This window comes from Hyperolius riggenbachi, chromosome 5 (assembly GCF_040937935.1).
Source record: "Hyperolius riggenbachi isolate aHypRig1 chromosome 5, aHypRig1.pri, whole genome shotgun sequence".
NCBI classification, from domain to species: Eukaryota; Metazoa; Chordata; class Amphibia; order Anura; family Hyperoliidae; genus Hyperolius; species Hyperolius riggenbachi.
In genome coordinates, this window is record NC_090650.1 from 204,486,725 (window position 1) to 204,500,442 (window position 13,718).

At 43.5% G+C, this 13,718-nt stretch overlaps 1 protein-coding gene across 9 annotated transcripts in view; it reads left to right on the forward strand.

Moving 5' to 3' along the window:
• TRIO (trio Rho guanine nucleotide exchange factor) overlaps window positions 1-13,718 on the forward strand; it is a 322,942-nt gene that overhangs the window by 181,483 nt on the left and 127,741 nt on the right. For all 9 annotated transcript variants that reach the window (XM_068236605.1, XM_068236606.1, XM_068236608.1 and 6 more), the window contains exons 29-31: window positions 99-210; window positions 4,657-4,847; window positions 9,836-9,937. In XM_068236605.1, coding sequence (XP_068092706.1) covers window positions 99-210; window positions 4,657-4,847; window positions 9,836-9,937 — 405 coding nt within the window. The remainder of the gene's footprint in view (window positions 1-98; window positions 211-4,656; window positions 4,848-9,835; window positions 9,938-13,718) is intronic.

Consider the following 13,718-nt stretch of genomic DNA (forward strand, 5'->3'; position numbering starts at 1 on the left):
TTTGTCCAGACATGCATTTTAATTGTATTTTGATATATTTCTGCTGTTTTAATGTCTTAGTTATGCTAGATTTACAGAGGTGTGCTTACTTATCCTAGGAGCTCCTTACTTGCTGTGAAGAAGGTAAAGGAGAAATTAAAGATGGACTAGAGGTCATGCTTAGTGTTCCAAAACGAGCAAATGATGCCATGCATCTTAGCATGCTGGAAGGTAAGGAATGCTATTGTATTTGTTTATTATTTTCCGTGTTTGCGTGCATAAACTTTTTTGCAATTTCTGTTATCAATGCCATCTGTTACTATAATATTTAATAATTTTAAAAGATCATTTTCCTACTGTATCTCTTTTCATATCAACATTTAAATAACATTAAATTATAACCTTTGTGCTGCACAAATACACATTTATAGCACAATTTGTAATAAAGAGTAGTACATTATCATTTCTATGTGCTAAAAAATATCAGCCCTTATCATTTACTCTAGAACAGGGGTCATGCAAATCATTCTTTACGCACTTGTGAGGTGTACATCCAGAACCACTGGTTTATTGTGCATCTTTGCAGGTACAGACTCTGAAGTGTTTGTGGTATGGATTGTATTGACATCTTCTTGCAAGAACCTGCACAGGGCTAGACCACTCGTAACTCATTTTTTAGCACTTCCACATGACATGAGTAAATCCTTCTTAGGATTCTCCATTTAACTGTGTCTATCTTAAAGCCAATCCGGGTGTAATTTCCTCCCTTACTCTCCTCTGCCTGATTGTGTATGCATTGCCCATCCTCCTCTCAGTCTTCATGCACTCCCACCCAGCTCTGCAATAGAAAGTGCATTGTCTCAGCATGAGAAATATTGGCCAATCAGAGAGGAACAGAGGTGTGGGAGGGGAAAACAGGAGGGAAAGATGCTTCAGCCAATCAGGCTGCATAAGTTAAGTCTAAGGGGAAATAAAGAAGCAAAAAAAGACAACCCGGCATGCCCTGCAACTTCCTTTGTGCAGCAATGTACCAAGTAAGGATCAGGTAAACTGGGGAATGATCATTTATCAACAAGAAAAGTAATAGTGATTTTTAAGTTTTGGATTGCCTGGTTAGCATCCTTATTATTTGTTTACCAGATAAAAATAAATAATTGTTTTTTGATTTTATGCCAAACAGTTACACTTTAACCACTTGCCGACCGCCCACTGCACAGGGGCGGCCGGAAAGTGGATCCCGCAAGGACCGCCGCATGCACAGAGGCGGCGGTCCTTGTACGGGCATGGGCGGATCGATCGCGTAATCCGTGACTCGATCCTCCGACGGGGATCAATGGCCGGGGATTTAGCCTCCAGCTCGCCGGCCACTTAGCAGCGCTGGCGGGCGGAGGAATACAAATCTCTGCTGATCCTTCCGTATAATAGGCTTTGTAATGTATACAAAGCCTATTATACAGGCTGCCTCCTGCCCTGGTGGTCCCAGTGTCCGAGGGACCACCAGGGCAGGCTGCAGCCACCCTAGTCTGCACCCAAGCACACTGATCTCCCCCTCCTGCCCCCTGATCGCCCACATCACCCCTCAGACCCCCCCCTGCCCACCCCCCAGGCCCCTGTTTACACCCAATCACCCCCCTAATCACCCATCAATCACTCCCTGTTACTATCTATCGACACTATATTTTTTTTATTCCCTAAACTGCCCCCTGCTCCCTCCTGATCACCCCCACCCCCCACCCCTCAGATTCTCCCCAAACCCCCTCCCCCCCTCCCTGTGTACTGTATGCCTCTATCCCCCCTGTAATAACCCACTGATCACCTGTCAATCACCCATCAATCACCCCCTGTCACTGCCACCCATCAATCAGCCCCTAACTTGCCCCTTGCGGGCAATCTGATCACCCACCCACACCAATAGATCGCCCGCAGATCCGACGTCAGATTACCTACCAAGTGCATTGTTTACATCTGTTCTCTACCCTAAACACCCACTAATTACCCATCAATCACCCCCTGTCACTGCTACCCTTCAGATTAGACCCCTATCTGCCCCTAGGGCACTCAATCACCCGCCCACACCCTCAGAACACCCTCAGACCCCAGCCCTGATCACCTCGCCAGTGCATTGCTTGCATCTATTCCCCCCTCTAATCACACCTTGAGACACCCATCAATCACCTCCTGTCACCCCCTAGCACACCTACCCATCAGATCAGGCCCTAATTTGCCCCGTGTGGGCTCCTGATCACTCGGCCAAACCCTCAGATCCCCCTCAGACCCCTTTCCGCTCACCTCCCCAGTGCATTGATTGCATCTATTTTCCCCTCTAACCACCCCCTGAGACACCCATCAATCACCTCCTGTCACCCCCCTAGCACTCCTATCCATCAGATCAGGCCCAATACAACCTGTCATCTAAAAGGCCACCTTGATTATGACCGGTTCCACAAAATTCGCCCCCTCATAGACCACCTGTCATCAAAAGTGTCATTTTTCACTAACTTGTGAAAAAAAAAAATCTTCTATGAACTCGCCATACACCTTACGGAATAGCTTGGGGTTTCTTCTTTCTAAAATGGGGCCACTTGTGGGGTTCCTATGCTGCCCTGGCATTTTAGGGGCCCTAAACCGTGAGGAGTAGTCTAGAAAACAAATGCCTCAAAATGACCTGTGAATAGGACGTTGGGCCCCTTAGCGCGCCTAGGCTGCAAAAAAGTGTCACACATGTGGTATCGCCGTACTCAGGAGAAGTAGTATAATGTGTTTTAGGGTGTATTTTTACACATACCCATGCTGGGTGGGAGAAATCCCTCTGTAAATGGACAATTGTGTGTAAAAAAAAAATCAAACAATTGTCATTTACAGAGATATTTCTCCCACCCAGCATGGGTATGTGTAAAAATACACCACAAAACACATTATACTACTTCTCCTGAGTACGGCGATACCACATGTGTAGCACTCTTTTACACCCTAAGTACGCTAAGGGGCCCAAAGTCCAATGAGTACCTTTAGGATTTCACAGGTCATTTTGCGACATTTGGTTTCAAGACTACTCCTCACGGTTTAGGGCCCCTAAAATGCCAGGGCAGTATAGGAACCCCACAAATGACCCCATTCTAGAAAGAAGACACCCAAAGGTATTCCATTAGGAGTATGGTGAGTTCATAGAAAATTTTATTTTTTGTCACAAGTTAGCGGAAAATGACACTTTGTGAAAAAAAAACCAATTAAAATCAATTTCCGCTAACTTGTGACAAAAAATTTAATCTTCTATGAACTCACCATACTCCTAACGGAATACCTTGGGGCGTCTTCTTTCTAAAATGGGGTCATTAGTGGGGTTCCTATACTGCCCTGGCATTTTACGAGCCCTAAACCATGAGGAGTAGTCTTGAAACAAAAATGACCTGTGAAATCCTAAAGGTACTCATTGGACTTTGGGCCCCTTAGCGCAGTTAGGGTGCAAAAACGTGCCACACATGTGGTATTCCCGTACTCAGGAGAAGTAGTATAATGTGTTTTGGGGTGTATTTTTACACATACCCATGCTGAGTAGGAGAAATCTCTCTGTAAATGGACAATTGTGTGTAAAAAAAAATTCAAACAATTGTCATTTACAGAGATATTTCTCCCACCCAGCATGGGTATGTGTAAAAATACACCCCAAAACACATTATACTCTCCTGAGTACAGCAATACCATGTGTGGCACTTTTTTGCAGCCTAACTGCGCTAAGGGGCCCAAAGTCCAATGAGTACCTTTAGGCTTTACAGGGGTGCTTACAAATTAGCACCCCCCAAAATTCCAGGACAGTGAACACACCCCACAAATTACCCCATTTTGGAAAGTAGACACTTCAAGATTTCATTTTTTTTTTGTCGCAAGTTAACAGAAATGGAAACCTTTTTTTTTCTTTCTTTTTTGTCACAAAGTGTCATTTTCCGCTAACTTGTGACAAAAAATAAAATCTTCTATGAACTCACCATGCCTCTCAGTGAATACTTTGGGATGTCTTCTTTCCAAAATGGGGTCATTTGGGGGGTATTTATACTATCCTGGAATTCTAGCCCCTCATGAAACATGTCAGGTGGTCAGAAAAGTCATAGATGCTTAAAAATGGGAAAATTCACTTTTTGTACCATAGTTTGTAAACGCTATAACTTTTACCCAAACCAATCAATATAGGCTGAATGGGTTTTTTTTTTTATTAAAAACATGTTTGTCCACATTTTTCGTGCTGCATGTATACAGAAATTTTACTTTATTCGAAAAATGTCAGCACAGAAAGTTAAAACATTTTTTTTTACAAAATTCATGTCTTTTTTGATGAATATAATAAAAAGTAAAAATCGCAGCAGCAATCAAATAGCACCAAAAGAAAGCTTTATTAGTGACAAGAAAAGGAGCCAAAATTCATTTAGGTGGTAGGTTGTATGTGCGAGCAATAAACTGTGAAAGCTGCAGTGGTCTGAATGGAAAAAAAGGCTCTGGTCCTTAAGGGGGGTAAAGCCCACGGCCCTCAAGTGGTTAAGCAGGTTAACATAACTGTCTAGTATCTAATGTCATACTTTGTAATATGTTCCTAATCGTATTAGCATGGGGGTTACTGTATTTTGTGACATCATTATGTTATTATTAATTTTACTACATCTAAATTTTTACTTTCTACAACTGAAGGATTTGATGAAAACATTGAAACTCAGGGAGAACTGATTCTGCAAGAATCCTTCCAAGTGTGGGATCCCAAAACCTTGATAAGAAAGGGCCGTGAAAGGCACCTTTTTCTTTTTGAGATGTCACTTGTCTTCAGTAAAGAAGTGAAGGATTCTAGCGGAAGAAACAAGTACATCTACAAGATGAAATTGTTTGTAAGTATTTGCGATTATTTTCATTGTGAAAATATGTTTTCAGGAAGTAACATACGTGAGCAAGACTTCATATCTCTTCATATCTATATTTCTTTGGAAAGTTTTGCAGGGGAGATGCTATGAAACATTTATTACTAGTTTTTCTAGGTGGTGTTGTGGTTTTACTGAATTATTAAAGTATGCTGCAATGTAGCGTTACATATACTAAGAAAATTATACTTTTTAATGTGTTGGATATGGATATGATGTGAAAAGTCAATGGATTTAAAATGTTAACATGCTAAATCTGCCCCAACTTCCACTGTGTCAGTAAAGTGATCAAAATGAATTTTTTTGTTACCCTAATGAAGATTTGAAAAGCCTGTGGCTGTCAGTTGTTTATATGCTTCCTCTTTACCAGCAGTCTGTCAGGCTTGGCAACCTATTGCCCACAGATCAGCTCTTATGTCCCAATCTATCATCACCTTCTTCACCCTATGTGGCACGTCCCCGCTAGAACGGGAGGTGAGAAAACACCTACCCGATTAGGTGCAAGATATAAGAGCTGAACATGGAGTGGACAATAACCCACCAGAGCCTACAGACGATGAGAGCAATCCGAGGTCATACACAGGTAATCGAGATAGCAAGGTACAGAAGGGTAAGGCAGATCAGGTCACAAGGCAATCCAAGGGTCAGTCCAGGCAGCGATCATAGAGTGGTCCAGGAACAGGCACAGGTCATGACAGGCGGCAGACAGAGAATGGTCAGTAGCAAACAAAGGTAGGTATCCAGGAAATCGTAATATATAGAGGTAAGTGCACCCAGCAGCTAGCAAGCTAACGCTTTAACGGGCAAAGAGTGAATGCCAAAGCAGCAGTACATATACCAGGCATTCTCCAATCAGTGACCGGCCACAAACACACCCACTTCACAACTTAGCAATACCTGCCTATGTGTCAGCTGGTCCTGGTGATGTTTACATCTGCGGAGGGAGTACAGCGGGTGAACAGGACATTTGCCCCGCCCACTGCTATGTGCACACAGATCCTCAGCGTGCACATCTGTGACAGATGACGGCTGCCGAGATCCGGAAGTGGAGGATGCCATACCGTTGCCCGCAGGAACGAGGAGCTCAGGTGAGTCCCTTACACAGTCAGTATATACACACATCAAGCAATGCTGTGACTTCAGCCTGCTCATCTCACCGTCACTGCACTACTTCTTATGGCTGTTTGAGAGCATTATTCATGCATATGTGCTCTGTTATGTACACATCAGTTACCTGAACACAGACAGAAAGCACCGACTGCAATTGGCTTGCTGATAAGCCAGATCACATAATACTAGGTGCACACTATGAAATTTTCTGCCAGATTACTGTCAGATCAATTATTTCCAACATGTCCAATTAGATTTCTCATCCTTTTCCAACCATTTTCCATTACTTTCTATAGGAAATCGATAGGAAAAATGATCAGAATTCAGATCAGACATGTTGGAAATAATCGGATCTGACAGTAAATCTGCCAGAAACTCTTATAGTGTGTACCGAGCATAAGCAATGCTGGTGAACACAGCCATGGGACACAAGAGTAAACCCTCGTACACACGTATCTGTCAGTTTGCCTGGCACTAATCGGGACCCCATCCCTCAGGAAACATTTGAGTCGAGGCTGTATAGATTGGTTTGCTGCCATTGGGGGAGGGGGATGGGTAGAAGGGGATGGAGAGGAGCGAGAGTGACCTCATACCGCCGGCAACCTGAGTAGGGTAAAATAAGAGTAAAGAAGCGCCATGGGGTTTATAAACGGAGTTAAAAACAACAGTAAAAACGATAAATTCGGTGACTAGCCTCAATAAGGACATTTTCATCGGAAAAAAGAGAATTTTATTTTTGCACAGGCAACGTGTTTCACAGGTCTAAGCCTGCTTCCTCAGGTCAATAAGAGTGCCTAAAATCAATAAATGTTCAATGCTCAATGTGGACAGAATGTCTTTGAAATAAGTATAGAACAATAAATAATAAGAAATAAAAACAATAAAATATAATAATCAATGGCAATTGATAATTGGTAATGGCAAACATGATACTAAAAAATAATGCATTCAAAATATGTAGGGAGGATAGCATTCTTGTTTCTTTCCATATCCCGAATACATACTTGTAAGTTCATTTGCTCCGCTCTAAAATTTGCCATAGACTATGGTACGGACACTAGACTATGACTGTGGTAGGAAATTAGATTGTGAGCTCCTCTAGGGAAACATAGTGGTATGAGTATGGATTCTGGGAAGCTCTGCGAAACTAATAGTCAGGGCTCCCATTCTTGTGCATATACAGTGGTGTGAAAAACTATTTGCCCCCTTCCTGATTTCTTATTCTTTTGCATGTTTGTCACACTTAAATGTTTCTGCTCATCAAAAACCGTTAACGATTAGTCAAAGATAACATAATTGAACACAAAATGCAGTTTTAAATGATGTTTTTTATTATTTAGTGAGAAAAAAACCTCAAAACCTACATGGCCCTGTGTGAAAAAGAAATTGCCCCCTGAACCTAATAACTGGTTGGGCCACCCTTAGCAGCAATAACTGCAATCAAGCGTTTGCGATAACTTGCAACAAGTCTTTTACAGTGCTCTGGAGAAATTTTGGCCCACTCATCTTTGCAGAATTGTTGTAATTCAGCTCTATTTGAGGGTTTTCTAGCATGAACCGCCTTTTTAAGGTCATGCCACAACATCTCAATAGGATTCAGGTCAGGACTTTGACTAGGCCACTCCAAAGTCTTCATTTTGTTTTTCTTCAGCCATTCAGAGGTGGATTTACTGGTGTGTTTTGGGTCATTGTCCTGCTGCAGAACCCGAGATCGCTTCAGCTTGAGTTGACGAACAAATGGCCGTACATTCTCCTCCAGGATTTTTTGGTAGACAGTAGAATTCATGGTTCCATCTATCACAGCAAGCCTTCCAGGTCCTGAAGCAGCAAAACAACCCCAGACCATCACACTACCACCACCATATTTTACTGTTGGTAGGATGTTCTTTTGCTGAAATCCTGTGTTACTTCTACGACAGATGTAACGGGACACACACCTTCCAAAAAGTTCAACTTTTGTCTCGTCGGTCCACAAGATATTTTCCCAAAAGTCTTGGCAATCATTGAGATGTTTTTTTTAGCAAAATTGAGACGAGTCTTAATGTTCTTTTTGCTTAAAAGTGGTTTGCGCCTTGGATATCTGCCATGCAGGCCGTTTTTGCCCAGTCTCTTTCTTATGGTGGAGTTGTGAACACTGACCTTAATTGAGGCAAGTGAGGCCTTCAGTTCTTTAGATGTTGTCCTGGGGTCTTTTGTGGCCTCTCGGATGAGTTTTCTCTGCGCTCTTGGGGTAATTTTGGTCAGCCGGCCATTCCTGGGAAGGTTCATCACTGTTCCATGTTTTTTCCATTTGTGGATAATGGCTCTCACTGTGGTTCGCTGGAGTCCCAAAGCTTTAGAAATGGCTTTATAAACTTTACCAGACTGATAGATCTCAATTACAGTACTTTTGTTCTCATTTGTTTCTGAATTTCTTTGGGTCTTGGCATGATGTCTAGCTTTTGAGGTGCTTTTGGTCTACTTCTGTGTCAGATAGCTCCTATTTAAGTGATTTCTTGATTGAAACAGGTGTGGCAGTAATCAGGCCTGGGGGTGACTACAGAAATTGAACTCAGGTGTGATAAACCACAGTTAAGTTATTTTTTAACAAGGGGGGCAATCACTTTTTCACACAGGGCCATGTAGATTTGGAGTTTTTTTTTCTCACTAAATAATGAAAACCATCATTTAAAACTGCATTTTGTGTTCAATTATGTTATCTTTGACTAATAGTTAATGGTTTTTGATGAATAGAAACATTTAAGTGTGACAAACATGCAAAAGAATAAGAAATCAGGAAGGGGGCAAATAGTTTTTCACACCACTGTAATTAAACATGGTATAAAAAAAATTCTCCTGCAGCCAGTCCCCTTTCCTGTTCTTAAAGAGAACCCGAGGTGGGATTTAATTATGTTAGTGGGGCACAGAGGCTGGTTGTGTACACTAACACCAGCCTCTGTTGCCCCATGGTGTGCCTCCAGGACCCCCCTGCGCGCCGCTATACCCCCCGCAGTGGTGGCGACACACAGCGTGTCGCCAGCACAATGTTTACCTATGCGCTGTCTGTCAGCGCCGCTCCCCCGCCTCCTCCGTATCGGCGCTACCCGCCCGTGTCCCTTCCCTCCCGCTGATTGGAGGGAAGTGACGCGTGCGACACGCTGTGTGTCGCCAGCACTGTGGGGGGTATAGCGGCGCGCAGGTGGGTCCTGGAGGCACCCCATGGGGCAACAGAGGCTGGTGTTAGTGTGCACAACCAGCCTCTGTGCCCCACTAACATAATTAAATCCCACCTCGGGTTCTCTTTAACCTGTTTTGCAAGACAACCTGTCTTATGCCCCTCTACAGTCCACCAGTGAAGCGCACTATTTACAAGTGCAGCATGTTGAAGCTCTGCTCACATCAGGACAGGAGCAAGTGCCATTTCCAAACTCAATACATATATATATATAATTTAGTTCAAGCGCCACTTGGCCATAGGCTGCCACTCTTCTTTTTGTGAGGTGATTAGAAGAGGCCTGGTGAATCCCGATATATCTGTCTGCACTATTTATATTCACTTTTCAGCCTCATAGTTAAATTTTCTTTTAGTTGTCTATTAATTGAGGCTTTACATTCTGCTATAGTAGGCAGAATTCATGTGGACAACTAAAGCGAAATGCTAAATGATCTTTACTCTGGTTGTTTGTGATGGTAACATGTGACTAGAATTTGTGCCTAACATCTGGTCACATGGTTCAGATGATCTTACTCTTCAACCTTATGTATATGCAGAGCACAGTTATTTATCGGTTTGCCATTACATTTCTTAGAAGTAGGTAACTACTTATGGTACTGGTCTGAAATGCATTTATTTTTTTTCCTTCTTGCAGACTTCTGAATTAGGTGTCACAGAACATGTGGAAGGAGATCCATGCAAATTTGCACTTTGGATTGGACGAACCCCAACATCTGACAACAAGATTGTTCTTAAAGTGAGTGAATGAAAATGAACTGAAAAACTTTAATTGGAGTGATTTGTAATTAAATATCTGTTTCTTTTACATTCATTTGAGAGCTACAGGAATGTATTGACAAAAAATTTAGATTTTTATCTATCTACTTGTATACCGGAGCTGCATGTGTACACAGCACCAGAGCATGGGTACATGAAGTTCCAATTCTTTTTGTGCCCCCCTGGTGCTAACTCATGGAATGGCAGGTGGCAACTAAAACTCATATCTCCACTATTATTATGTATACTGTTCTTCCCACACATCCATTGCAATAAAGTAAAGGAGGAGACATGCAAAGGATTGAAAGGGACAAAAGGCATATCTAAGTTTTTACAAAAGTTACTGGACCTACAATTTAATAAATCTAAAAATATCAAAGAGCCACACAGGAAAGGGGAGAACTGAGAGTGTGAAAGCGTTTCCCATTGTCTAACCAAATCACCTCTGCTCATTATAAAGTAATACATTTCTGACATCTAAAGTTACTAGTCGATAATTATCTAGCTTAAGGTATAGGGCCTTCTGGACATTAACTGTTCTTTATCATCTCTGCATATATCTATAGAAAGGATGGGAACATTTTTATGTTTAAGCTTTTTGATTTTATTGAAATCACAACTAAAGCAATACGGCTTAATATGCTATCATTTAGTCTTTTTTTATATATTTATTTTTCTAAATCAAACGAGAACAGTTCAGCGCCACGGAATATTTTGGCGCTTTGAAATCAATAATAACAGTTTGCAAAGAAAATGATAGGCTTTTTTCAGTCTTGTAGTTGACACAAATGGAATGTACACAGTTGGGAATTAAAAGAAAGAAAAGGTTGCCTAGGAAAGGGCACAAAAGGAGCTGTGGGCGAGGCTTGTTTAGTTTATAGTGAATTAGAGTATTAAAACACAAAAAGTGTTTGGCTTGAGGAATGCCCTATAAACTATATGAAAGGAACACAATTATGCAATGAGTAAAAGTTTATCTAGGATCCACTTTAGGCTGGAGAATGTCCTGGCAATAATGTTCAGTAAGGCATAAGTTGTCTGTCTGCAAGAAAAAAAGTTTTAGACTAAATATACTTTTCAGCAGAGGGAATGCCTTCATCAGGTGTTAAGCAAAGTTTGGGTTCTTTGGAGATCAGGCTACTCATTTTGGCCAGAATAAACACCACCATTTTTCTCCAGTAGTCTGACAGTTGAGGGATAAATTCTAGAGTGGAAGGAGAGGTTCAATTTTCTGGCATTTCGCACAGAGGTGGAAGTGTCAAATGTGCCTGGTGTACCATATACAATTCCGTGATCCCTTATCTTTAAAGATGTACATTTTACTGCCTGAATATTTTCCTCCCAATCCTCCTGTTCCATATGAATGCCACTGCCCTTCCACCTTTCCTTAGATAAGCTAGAAAGTTCCATAGTATGATGCCTCGCAAATTTGTAATATATTGTTCCTATTAGATGACTGGTGGAACCTGCCTGAAATTGAAAATCTTTAAAGAAAACCTGTAACTTTAAAAACCTCCCCTGGGGGAAGCCTCCATATCCTATTGAGGCTTCCCCCATCCTCCTCGGTCCCACGGCGGCGGCGATAAAGCTCCCCGAACAGCGGAGATGTAAATATTTACCTTCCCGGCTCCAGCGCAGGCGAAGTATCGGCTCTCCGCCTCGTAGATGGGTGGAAATAGCCGATCACTGTCGGGCGGCTCTACTGTGCAGGCGCAAGTCTCCTGCACCTGCGCAGTAGAGCGGACCCGACCGAGATCCGCTATTTTCGCCTATCTCTGTGCGGAGAGCCGCTACAGCGCCCCCGCTGGAGCCAGATAAGGTAAATAAATCGGCAGTTATTAGCGCTTGTCGAGGGAGGATTCCGGGACACTTTGGGGGAGCCAGCGTTGGACTGCCTGCAGCTACAGGGGAGGGGAAAGCCTCATTGAGACCCTGAGGCTTCCTCCTCCTGAGGTGAGTACCCCCCAGGGGAACTTTTTTTCGTTAAAGGTTCTCTTTAAGTAATATTCCTTACTTTAGCTTTATTATTATCCTTATACAGCATTTACTCAGGATATACCCTGTACAATAAACAATATACAAGTACTTGAGCTTTATTTTCATATTGATCAAAGTGAGTACAATTTCATTTTAATTAAATGAACTGTCCTAAAGAAATCTGCATTAACTGTATATCGAAGGTGGCAGGAAGCAGCAGGCCACGTGTTTGTACCAGGCCAGGCCAGCCTGCAGGAGACAGCTGGAAGCCAGGTGATTGCAGCGGCTTGGAGTGGTGGCAGCCTAGGAAGCGGAGGTGACAGGGGACACAGAATTATGGGTTGCTGGAAGCGGCTAGGAGTAGGCTCAGTAATAGCTCCACATGGTTGTCAGTCTTGGTCATGCCTGGATGTTATGGTGCAATGAGGTATGCAGGCCAGCAGCAGCTGAAGGGGTACGATTGATTAAATACCTAATCTGCAACTAAAACTAGATACGAACAAACAAAAAAAGGACAAAAAAAGAAACTAAAACAGTATGAGAACATGAGTGTTGCGCCGATGCAGCCCGCTCAGGGGCCCACTATATTGCTTTATACCTTTTTGCAACATTCATTAGAGGTGTGTGGCTGTGTAATCCGCTTGCTGGAAATAGGCTCTTGGTGAGACATACACCAAAACACTTCAGTCTTTAATTTCAATTTTTTATGTTAATGTAAGTTTTAAGATTAAATAAAGGCAGAATCCTTGCCAAAATATGTGGATAAGGCATACTAATGCTAGTCATGCACCATAGGATTTTTTTGTTTTGAGCAAAAAGGAGGGGGAAACCTCTGGATCCTAAAGAGGCTTCCCCCTTCAGTGCTGGCTCCCCCTGAAAATGTTCTTGTCAGCTGTGTGCACAGGTGCAGTAGCAGAAATAGCAGAGCCTGATCAGGTCTGCTCTAATGTGCAGGCGCAGACTGTTTCAGCCTGAGCAGTAGACTCGGTCGGACTTGGCTATTTCTGCCAGAGCGCTAGGGGGAAGCTGCTAGTGCACCTGCGTGCAGTGGCGAATGGTTGGTTGTTTTGGGGATTGGGAGGTCCCAATTCAGGATCAGGCTGGCCAAGGAGGAATAGGGAAGTTTCATTAGGATCACAGGTGTTCTTTAACAATGCAAGCATGGGCGTCCGCACATATGGCAAAACCGGGCATCTGCCCGAGCCTGGCCGCCCGCTGCCCCCCCCCTGGCCGCGTGCCCGTGCAGCCAGCAGGAGGGGAACAGCGCCTAGAAGAGAGAGAGCTATGGGCACAGTGGGGAAGGGCGGACGTCTCCCCCCCCCCCCCTTCCCTCACCTTAGGGGGCTCTCTCTCCCTCGCTGTCCCCTCCGGAATGAAGTGTGCAGCGGCTGGCAGCGGGCGGAACTTAACCTCGTCTCGCTCCTGCCCTGGAAGTTCTGGTGCCGCACTCTGGTCTGGATCAGGCCAGAGTAGCGGCTAATCCATCCGGCGCGTGTGACGAGAGGAGGTAAGTTCCGCCCGCTGCCAGCCGCTGCACACTTCATTCCGGACTCCGCAGGGGACAGCGAGAGAGGGAGGGAGAGCCCCCTAAGGTGAGTGCCCATAGCTCTCCCTCTTCTCTCCGCTGCTCCCCTCCTCCTGCACACATGGCCACTTTTTCTGGGGACATATCCCCCTGGCTACATATACTGGGACATATACCCCTGCCTACGTATACTGGGACATATACCCCTGCCTACATATACTGGGACATATACACCTGCCTACATATACTGGGACATACA